This window comes from Amblyraja radiata, unplaced genomic scaffold (assembly GCF_010909765.2).
Source record: "Amblyraja radiata isolate CabotCenter1 unplaced genomic scaffold, sAmbRad1.1.pri S43, whole genome shotgun sequence".
In the NCBI taxonomy this organism is placed as follows: domain Eukaryota; kingdom Metazoa; phylum Chordata; class Chondrichthyes; order Rajiformes; family Rajidae; genus Amblyraja; species Amblyraja radiata.
The window spans coordinates 3,602,382-3,613,689 of NW_022630150.1; the positions used below are offsets into that span (position 1 = coordinate 3,602,382).

Sequence of the window (11,308 nt, forward strand, 5' to 3'; positions counted from 1 at the left end):
ACACTTGTAAACCTTTTTGCCCATGGGAGAGGGGAAAAGAGGGTGGCCAGGGTATGACTCGTCCTTGATTATGCTGCTGCCTTGCCGAGGCAGCATGACGTATAAATGGAGTGTCTACTGCAGGGTGTTGAAACTAATTCTCTGGTTGATGTGTGTGTGCGCGTATAGTTAATTATTCTACACTATCAGCCGCACATTGTTCAGCCAGGCTCCTGTGGGGCAGGGCATTGTCCTGAGATCTGATCTGCCCTCTGGTGGTCAGAGGCAGCTTCCCACCTGCCACTTCAAGTACTTTCCCCAATTCCTCATTGCTTAGCCCACCACTGCCGAGAAATAAGTTACAAGGAAAAGCTCACAGTGTGCTGGAGTAACTCAGCGGGTCAGGCAGCATCTCTGGAGAACACGGATAGGTGACGTTTCACAGAGTGCTGGAGTAACTCAGCGGGTCAGGCAGCATCTCTGGAGAACACGGATAGGTGACGTTTCACAGAGTGCTGGAGTAACTCAGCGGGTCAGGCAGCATCTCTGGAGAACACGGATAGGTGACGTTTCAGATCGGGACTGAAACTATTTGTGAGTCCAGAGATTTAGTTTAGTTTAAAGATACAGCTTTAGTTTAAAGATTTAGTAAAAAGATTTAGTTTAGTTTAAAGATAAAGGCATTTCGGCCAACAGAGTCTGCACTCACAACGATCCCCGCACACTAACACTGTCCTACACACAATTCAAGAGTCAGGAGTGTTTTATTGTCATATGTCCGGGACGGAACAATTAAATTATTTTTGTTTTATAATATTTTTATTAGAAGCAAACACATATTATGGTAAAAACATTTCATGTATATCAGTCGTACATTATTAATGTTATCAATTGTGGATTGATTCTGCTTCTAGTTTGTTTTTATAGATAGGGAGTAAGAAAGAAAGAAAAAAACCCCACAAATGTCAAGATAAAAAAAAGAATGGAATGATTTACTAATAATACATCATTGGAGATTTATATAGTATAACTTTTCATCTAATCCTGAGTTCAAGCTTCAGTTAGGTTCCCGTGCTGAACCGAACTACCCCTTCAAATAGTCAATGAATGGAGACCATATTCTTTTTTTTTTTTAAATTATTTTTATTAGAAGTACGGTAAATTACAATAATACACAACACATATATCTTAATACATTTTTTGTACCGCTTCATTTTTTTGAGCTTTAAGAAAAAGATAGAAGTAAGGAAAGTAAAGAAAGTGCGCAAGAGTTGTGAAGTGCCAGAGAGTGTTGGGAAAAGAAAGCCCCTTAGAAAAGAAGTTAGAGAAGGAAGTAAAGTAAGAAAGTAGACCCTAGAAAAGAAAGAAAAAGAAAGTAGGAACATTCGCTCTATTATAACATTAAACTCCGCAGAAAGGGGACTACCAACCAAGTCTGTTTTTGTTGTTTTACCCCCCGTTGCCAGGTCCTGATACCATTTATTTATTTATTTATTTTTAAAATTACTATGCACCTCATGCTTGTAATAGGTCCAGAAACGTAGACCACGTCTTTTGGAATTGGTCTGCTTTACCTGCTAAGAGGAATCTCATCTCTGGAGACCATATTCTAACAATAAAGTTCTTGTTTGTCCATTAAGACAAATCTGATTCTTTCCAGGTGTCGGGTCTCGGACATTTCCATAATCCACCTTTTAATTCTTACTCGCTGCAGCACACAGAATATGTGAACATGTAAACATAGTATATAACGGGGGAAAAAAAGAAAAAGTTCAATAAATAACAAATATGGTGCAAATAACAAATAATAATATAGTCTTTTGCAGTTCAGAGCTCATAGCTTATTCGTTGTGTTTAATAGCCTGATGGCTGTGGGGAAGAAACCTGTAGCTCTTTGGAGTGTGTGAGGAAACTGGAGCACCCGGAGAAAATCCACAGCTGTCACATGGAGAACGTACAATCTCTGTACAGACAGCTCCTGTAGTTAGGATCAAACCCAGGTCCCTGTCACTGTAAGGCAGAAACTCTACCGCTGTACTGCCCACAGCTGAGAGAAGTTGCCTAACCCGCTGAGTTACTCCAGTACTTAAAAAAAAAAAAACTAACTAGCATCTGCAGTTACAAAGATCTTGACTAAACTGCACATTTGTGTTAACTGTTCAACCAACTGCTCAAGATTACCCCCTGGGTCCAATCACCCCTGCCTCCACTTCCCACCCCAATGCCAACCATCATCTGCCAGCCTTGCAAAGAATGGCAGAGGGTGCTTGGGGGACGGGGGGGGGGGGAGGAGCAGAGACGTTCCAGTTTATATTTTGGGTGTTCTAATAACAGTATGGTTGTACATCTAACAGGATGTCCCGGGATCCTCTGGGCAAGAACGTGCCAGGTTTACCTTGCCGATCTGCCAATGGGTGGAAGAAGGGTCTCGACCCGAAACGTCGCCCATGTCCTTCGCTCCATAGATGCTGCCTCGCCCGCTGAGTTTCTCCAGCATTTATGTCCACCTGCCAATGGGTGGAGATCGCAGGAAGGAGAGGTTTGGCGACACGCTGCAGGTGGTCTAATAAATCTCCATCTCTTCCCGTATTTTTCAGCAGTACTTCTCCTCATCCCAGCCAATCCTCATACCTAAAGGTGGTGTCACGCCAAATTCCTCTCCCAGTCCCACTCGACGGTTTGGAAGGTGAGAAAAATGTAATGACTGCTGAAACCCATGCTTGACCGCTGCTGATGCTCACTTTGCCTGTGTTTGAGTGTGTGTATGTGTATGCTTGTGTATGGGCTTGTGTTTACATGTTTATGCCCGCTTGTGTGTATGTATGCTTGTGTATGGGGCGAGTTTACACGTTTATGCTCACGTGTGTGTGAGTGTGTGTTTATGTCCACGTGTCCCTGCTTTTGACTGTGCGGTATATGCATACATATGCCTGCGCGCCCTGTTTGTTTGCGCCTGTGCATGTTTGCGCGTGTACATGTGCATGCATTTATGGCCACGTGTCCTGCTTGTGTGTGCATGTATATGCCGGTGTGTTTCACTTGTGCGTTGCGTGCCTGTATGTGTTTATGCATAATTATCAATGCTTGTATGCATGGTGTACATGTTTGCTGTGTGTACGTGTGCAGGCATTTATGCCTGCATGTCCCAGTTTGACTGTGTTTGTGCGCGCGCATTTATGCCTGTCTGTTCCTGCTTACATGCGTGCGTGAGTGAGTGCATGTGTAACATTTCTCTTAATCCGTTTAACCCTCATGATGTGTTATGCATTTTTCTGTTAATTATCTCTCTCTAATCTAATTAACTAAATGGCAAAAAACACCCTGGAGCTATTTTCCTCATGAAAGTCTCCAGTTTATTTTTTATTTTTGGTGTTTCTCTCCTGAGGCTGGGATGTAGCACATGATAGTTCTGCATCTTGCTGAGTGAACCAGTGACCCTACCGTTCTGGGTGGCAATGAAACCTCTTTCAGTCTCGTAGACAAAGGGACTTTTAATGTTGCTTCATGCAGTGCATCGTTTTAATTTTGGGCAATACCGTCATATGTTTAATTCGCCCCAGCTGTGAAAATATTGTCAGTGAACAGTGGGACATTTTGAAATGTTCCATGCAGTGAAAACAAACCTCATTAAATATTTTCTTTCACCAAAGCAGTTCAGTGATGTCTTGTTTTAGACTCCATGACACTTAAAATGGGTGCATTGTACAACCAGGGCATCTCTGACAGTCTCAGCATTAGAACTATAGGTGCCAATGATTCCCATCATCTTGTAAAAGTACACATCTGCCCCCCCCCCCCCCCCCCCCCGAAAAGAATATGATTAAGTCTGAAGAAGAGTCCCGACCCGATTCGTCACCAATCCATGTTCTCCAGAGATGCTGCCTAAACCACTGAGTTACTCCAGCACTTTAAAATCTTTCTTGGTTTACTTCAAAACTTCAAGAGGAATAACACTTGTGTCATTTTTTGTAAACCAGCATCTGTGGTTCCTCGTACTGGATTAGGTTGCCGTTGATCAGTGTCTCAATTTGTGTTTCTGCGTTAAGATGGTCATCGCCTAATTCAGAGAATTCCTGATTTTTTATTTGTTGCTGAATCCCACTTTGCAATATGTGTAGTTTTAGCAGATTGATTATTGTGATGAGGGGTTTCTTACAAGGAGTGAATACGCAGATTGGGTCTTACTTAAAACATAAGATGTTACGTCAAACCAACACTCCTTTTCTTCGAATCTTCTTCTTGCTCCTAATGTACTCCACTCTTTATGGAGATGGGCCATTACTGTAGCAGGATAATTGAGATTAGTGCAGAGATACAGCATGGAAACAGGCCCTTCGGCCCACTGAGACCATGGCGACCAACGATCACCCTACACACTACTTCTATCCTGCACACTAAGGACAATTTTACCGAAGTGAATTAACCTACACGTCTTTGGAATGTGGGAAAACCTGAGCACCTGGAGAAAACCCACCTGGTCACAGGGAGAATTCAAACTCCGTACGGACAGCACCTGTAGTCGGGATCTAACCCAGCTCTGGCACTGTGAGTCAGCAGCTCTACTGTGGCGCCCTAGGGGTAGATGATACAGCAGTAGATTCAGAGGTGCAGTGGGCAGTCTATAATACAATGTGAAGAAGGGTCCCGACCCAAATCTTCGTCTGTCTATTCCCTCCACAGCTGCTGCCTGATCCGCTGTTACTCCAGCTCTTTGTCTTTTGCTCCAGGTTCCAGCACCTGCAGTTCCTTGTGTCTCCAGTCTATAAACCTGCTTGTGTGGTCATTGAAGAGATGCTTTTCAAGTTTTCATTCTGTGTTTCTTATAGCAGGAGATGTGTCAGTCCGAGTGTTGCTCTACGACCCAGTGCCTTGGGACCATTGAAGAGGAAAGGTAAGACTCTCAAAATGCACCTTCAACTGGCTTTCCTTAAATTCAAACCCCATTCATCCCGCCTTCTCCCCCTCTTGCTTCATCTCTTGCACTAAAGACTATAATCACCTGGCCACGTGAACTGTTTGAGACTTGTGTATGAGAGCACTAAGATTTTCCTCCCTCCCTACCCCATTGCCCCGTATCTCTCCCTCTTTGCCTGGTCCTGTCTCTCCCCCACTCTCCGACCCATTCTCTTCCCCCCCCCCCCCCCCCCTCTCTGATCCCGTTTCTCCACCCGTTCCCCCCCGCCCTCTCTCTGGCCCCATCTCACCCTCTCCCTGGCCCCATCTCCCCCTGCCCCCATCTCTCTCCTTCCCCCACCCCCCCTTTCCGGCCTCATCTCATCCCCCCTCTCTCTGGCCCCATCTCTCTCCTCCCCTCCACCCCTCTTTCCGGCCCCATCTCATCCCCCCTCTCCCTGGCCCCCATCTCCCCCGGCCCTCAATGAATAGCTTTTGGTATTCTGCACAGGTGACATGGAAGTGGATTCCCCTCCGAAGAAGTTATTTGTCAGTGGTGTCCCTGGACTCGGGCACGGTGAGACCCACCTGCTAAGACCATCACTCTCGCACAGGTACATGGCTCATTTCGTTAATGCACACCCCAGTATTCTATTGTCCTTGGGAAATGGGTGTGGAGAGGCCTGGAATCATTGCGTCGAATGTACTTTCACAGGGTGGCGGGATAGGTAGATGGAATAGACGCAGTCAATAGAAGGGAGGTTGGTTTTGCGCGATGGTCTGGGCTGCGTCCACAATTCTCTGCAATTGCTTGAGCTCTTGAATGGAGCTGTTCCCAAACCATGCTATGATGCATCCCGATAAAATGCTTTTCGACGGCTCGGCTGTAGACGTTGGTGAGGGTTGTTGGGGACATGCCGAACTTCCTATAAATAGCTATTCCTTTTATCATTCTCATTATCATCAACCTTTATTGTCACCTTGCAAAGCAACAGTTGTACAGTGCAAAATGAGAAGACGTTTCCCAGGGAATACCAGAGCATCGCACATAAAAACTTAAACATTTCACGCATAAAATAAAAACGATATTAAAAAAAAAAGATTGCTATTAGAATTAGATCCTTTATTTGTCATTCAGACCTTACGGTCTGAACGAAATGTCGTTCAGGTGTCGGGGGTTATGGGGAGAAGGCAGGAGAAGATGTTAAGAGGGAAAGATATATCAGCCATGATTGAGTGGCAGAGTAGACTCGATGGGCCGAATGGCTTAATTCTGCTCCTATCATTTGTGAACGTTGATTCTCCCCTCACGGGTTTTGTGTTCTTCCCGCAGCCTGGAGAGTGTGAACAACAGCCCCCCCCAGACAGTGCCTCCATCGGGGCCCGAAGTCCCGGCCTTGCCAGCCGCCCCCGACATCACTTTCACTTCGCCCTTTGCCTCCATGGCTCATCCACCGGGAATGTGAACCGAGAGAGAGAGAGACAATCGTACAGACTCCGAGCGACGGGGAAACACATGAAGCACTTTGATAGAGGACGTTGTATGATAGCATTCCTAATCAGTATTTTATAGTCAACTGTATAGTTAGTGAAACAAAAATAACAGGGTGGCCGGTGAGTGGGCGGCAGATCTCTCGCTGCTACCCATTACCTGGGTCGGGCCACAGTCTGCTGGTGGAGCGGCCCTGGCCACTTGACGCGCTGGGCTCGGACCCCATTCGCTGCCCGTTGTACATACCACTGTATAGATCGCTGGTGAAGACATCATTGAGTTGTCCGGCCCTCTGTATATACGTGCCAACAGGGCTGGAGACCAGGTCGACCCACCTTATCCATTGACAGGATGGGGCAGTGCTCCCTGCCAGGGAGCGGCAGGAACGGACAGTCATTACCGCGTCACGAGGAGTGGGGGGGGGGGGGGGGGAGAGCCTGAGCCTGGCTGGTGGAAGGAGAAGGCTCCCCTCCCTCAAGGACAGCCTTGAGAGCGGCTGGCCGCAGCAAGAGGATGTGCATCGAGTAACTGGACGAACAAACATCGCTTGCAGAAACGAAAGCGATGTGGCTTTTTGTTGCTCTATCTGCTTATATACCTTATGTGAAGTTGATTTTTCCTGGATCATTTAACCAAAAATTTACACATCACTTAGGTCACCTTCTGTCTTGCCTTCATTTGTCCGTTTGAAGCTGCCTCCGTCCGAGAAGGTACCGGCTGAGCTACAAAGGTTGGACTCTTGACTCTCACCATGTACTCATTACACAAGATCTGTATGGTTCTATGTGTTGTCTGCAACTTAGTCGGGTCCCCTTACAGTGTTACGTTTGTCCCTCAATTTACAGTGGTTTCCCTGTTGGACCAACACCTTGTTTCAAACAGCCCGTCCATATGCTCTAGAGATGCTGCCTGACCCGCTGAGTTACTCCAGCACTTTGTGTCCTTTTTCTATTTCAAACGTTGTTTGTTGCTCCCTACCCGGGAGGGCACGCTCCCGTTCGTCCCCACAATGGAACCTCGTGTTTAGCTTGCCAGGTCTCCCCTTTATCACTGAAGCTGCGCAGGCCACCACTTGTAACGTGACCGAGCCTCCCTTCGGCACGGCTCCGTCATGGTGGTTTGTTGCTGTACATAAGAAATGGCTCACTAGTCCTACAGGTTGATCACTGGCAGGCAAAGCAATTAAAGGAAGGTTCCATGGGGGAGAGGGAAGTGCACGCCACTAGTGACTGAGAACAGGAACAATCCCAGTGTGCGGAGTTCTGGAAAGTTGTTGACAAAACCTGAAGTCACCCAGAATTGTGCTATCTATGCCCATGGAGATGGTGCAAGCAGCTTGGCACCTTTTGATTGCAAAGTGGTGGATTCATTCAGTGCATTTCGTGCTCACAAAGGTCTACATCAGGACCTTTGTTCAAAAGTCATAGTAGCAGCATGAGACCATTCATCCCATCAGGTCCACTCCGCCATTCAATCATGGCCGATCTATCTTTCCTCCTCAACCTCATGCCCCTGTCTTCTGAGTTCTCCACGTATCTTTTGACACCCTCACGATTCAAGAATCTGTCAATCTCCGCTTTAAAAATACCCCAAAACCTGTCCTTCACGGCTATCAATTCCACAGATTCACCACCCTCTGACTAAAGAAAGTCCGCTTCCTCTCCTTTCTAAAGATACATCCTTTTATTCCGAGGCTGTGCCCTCAGGGCAGGCTGCCCTGTCTTCCCGACCACAATCTGGTCAGTATCATATCGTGAAACTGTTCGGCCCCAGACCCCCGGCCGACTGTAGCGATTCTTTGCGAATCTTGTCTCTTTCCTTCCCGCGGGTGGATTCTGCGGAGCCTGCCGTCGCTGCCGGGGGGGAGGGGGGGGGGTCTCGGCTTGTGGCCGAAACCCTCATTTGCTGGTCAGATGTCGGGACGGGGCAGATGAGCGGCGAAGGACTCGAGCAGCACCCCCCTCCCGTCCCCCGTCCCCCCGCACTCCGTCCGCGCCCTTTGCAGCTTTGTCTTGTGTTCAGCGCTTGTCGCTGCCGCTCCCTGGAAGTGTAACAATGTGCACGGTGATTTACAGGTGGATCCTGTGTGTGGGGGAAGCTAAACCTGAAGAACTGACTCATTGCACCTAATTTTGTACCAAAGCCTCTTAAGAGAAACATGGAGTAATTTTAAAAAGTAATCAATGTTTTATTTTGATTATCTTGATGCCTTTCTGTGCTTGGATTCCATTCACTTGCTGCTTACCATTGTACAGCACCCTGGTTTTATCAGCTAGTACTGTGTCATGCCAGTTAATGTGCGGTGCCTCAAAAGGTTTAAAAAAAAAAAAAGATTCTTTACTAATCAGTGGTCTCATGAATCACTGAGTATGGTTGACACGATATATGAAGAAAATAAATCATCATTGGTGCCAATTTTATATTTTTATATAATATTTATAGATACACAATGAGAGTTCTCTGACTTCTGCCTATCCAGAGAGGCTGGACTTGTCTATTATTGCCACTCGTTATGTCATTTGAAACAATAAATTTGTTAATTGCTAGGATATGAGTGAGAATTTCAACGGTCAAGTAAGTGTTAGTAGTCCATTGGAAGAAGTAAGAATCGTTATTTACAGATTGCATTTGATGTTACCGTATTATCCACTGGCCTGGATCCTAAAACCAGTCTTTCGTTCAGGTAAATGCCCAAGAGAAAATACTCTGCGTACGTACTCCGTGGGGAAAGTGTAACGTGGCCCAAGAATCTGTAGACTTAAAGAAACAGTCGGGAAGGCATAGTATGCTCGGGTATTCAGATCAACACGGGATAAGTGTACAGCAACATAGATCACACAGCACAAAGGTTCACCGACCACTGGTGGAAGAAAGTCAACCTGCTTCGAGTGGTCATCTTGGAAGGCGACGATATCGTGGGATGTGAGAAGCGGAATGCTGTTGTTTCAGCGACTTCTGAAATAATACATCAGGGTAAAGGATTCCCATCCACTGGATATGAAGTTGCAATTTTGGACTTTTTCTAGAACTTAGTTTTCAACATCAATGATATTTAGATAACCTTCAAAAAACTATTTTTTTTAAAAAGTCTGTTTCTGACAACACTTGATAATGTTAGAAGTTTGTGAATGAAGTAGGTAAGTATTTTAAGAGTGTAAACACAAGGAAGTGGAGATGGTGGTTCACAAAAAGACAATTTTCACATTTTCATATTTAAAAAAACATTTGGACAGGTACATGATAGGAAATGTTTTAAGATATGAGCCATATGCGGGCAGGTGTGACTAGTGTAGATGGGGCAAAGACACAAAAAGCTAGAGTAGCTCAGTGAGTCAAGGAGCACCTCTGGTTACTCAAGCTTTTTGTCTTATCTTCGATTTAATTCAGCATCTGCAGTTCCTTCCTACGCATGTAGATGGCATGTTGGTCGGCGAAAGCAAGTTGGGCCGAAAAGGGCCTGTTTTCGCGCTGTATCACTCCACGTTTCCAAAATTGAACATGACATGAAATTAATGGACGTTAACTTTGTGGCTTGCCAGTTATTTGTCAGCTCACGTTACCCTCCGCCCCAACCACCGCTGAGATCTATATTCTGGTGCCATTTTTAAACTTCCCAGACTCAAAATATAAATTGATATTTAAAAAAAAATAATACAGATTGTGCTCTACCAACAGTTGAAGTTAGGGGGCAGCAAATAGTAATAAATAAAATAAATAAATGGAGTTTGTTGTGGCGTTGCTCCTACGTGGACGGTTGGGGTTTGGGCGTCATTTTCAAAGCCCGGGGGCAGTTGTTTTTGTTGTAGACTTGTAGCCCCATGCAGACGATTCATAAGAGATAGATGCAGAATTAGGCCATTCAATTCAATCATGGCTGATCTAACTTTCCCCCTTAACCCCATCCCCTGCCTTCTCCCCGTAACCCCTCCTGATGGTTGCTTGGCTGCTGACTTTTTGGCAGTCAGATGTCGTAGCCACCGCGCTTCTATGGTGACGATTGGGTGCCATTTGCAAGCCAAAGTCATTTCTTCTTGTAGTTGCCTCCGCGCTCCCAATGCTTTGGGCGCCATTTATAAGTGGCGTCCAGGCAGTTTTCTTTTGCAGCCACCTCCAGTTTAAATTCCATTTGGAATATTTTCGAGGACCAAGAACCCCGCTCCCAGTGTGACTGTTGGTGGCCTGCTGGGTTTGGCCGCCATTTTCAAGCCGAAGTCAGTTGTTGTTGCCTCCAAAATAAAAACATTTCTTCCATCGAACAAGTCCTATGACAGGAAGTTCGATTTGTTACTAATATCTATGAGAAGCGAGTGTTACCAAACTTCTGAATTCACTGGGATGGAACCCTCTCCAAGACAAACGTAAAGCTCACCATTTGACCTGTTTGTTACAAAATATTAAACGGTCAGCTCGACATAGGGTTGGGTTTGGTGTAGGTTTGGTAATCTTTCAGGAGTAGACGAGGGCATTCAATCCAATTTGAGATTGTCCAGCTACCAACACAGATGTGTACAGCAATTAATTCTTCCCCTGCACAATGAAAGCATGGAATAGTCTTCACCCTACCAAACCAAATTTAAGGGAGCTCTTTTTCTCCAAGAACCCATAGAATATCATAAGGTATATATAAAATCTTAGTATATCACTTATAAAAGCATCATAAATTATATACTAAAAAAAATCCAGAATAAAAGAATGATCAATGTCCTACAACGAGATAACGATACAGTTGGATGATAGAAACATAGAAAATAGGTGCAGGAGTAGGCCATTCGGCCCTTCGAGCCTGCACCGCCATTCAATATGATCAAGGCTGATCATCCAACTCAGTATCATGTACCTGCCTTCTCTCCATACCCCCTGGTCCCTTTAGCCACAAGGGCCACATCTAACTCCCTCTTAAATATAGCCAATGAACTGTGGCCTCAACTACCTTCTGTGGCAGAG

At 45.6% G+C, this 11,308-nt stretch overlaps 1 protein-coding gene across 4 annotated transcripts in view; it reads left to right on the forward strand.

Moving 5' to 3' along the window:
• LOC116969447 (protein FAM122A-like) overlaps positions 1-8,913 on the forward strand; it is a 30,314-nt gene extending 21,401 nt beyond the window's left edge. The window contains exons 7-10 of one of the 4 annotated variants that reach the window (XM_033016347.1): positions 2,577-2,665; positions 4,806-4,870; positions 5,384-5,486; positions 6,206-8,913. In XM_033016347.1, coding sequence (XP_032872238.1) covers positions 2,577-2,665; positions 4,806-4,870; positions 5,384-5,486; positions 6,206-6,338 — 390 coding nt within the window. In that variant the 3' untranslated portion in view covers positions 6,339-8,913. The remainder of the gene's footprint in view (positions 1-2,576; positions 2,666-4,805; positions 4,871-5,383; positions 5,487-6,205) is intronic. The other 3 variants (XM_033016349.1, XM_033016348.1, XM_033016350.1) reach the window with 3 other exon arrangements.
• Positions 8,914-11,308: the final 2,395 nt, after the last annotated feature.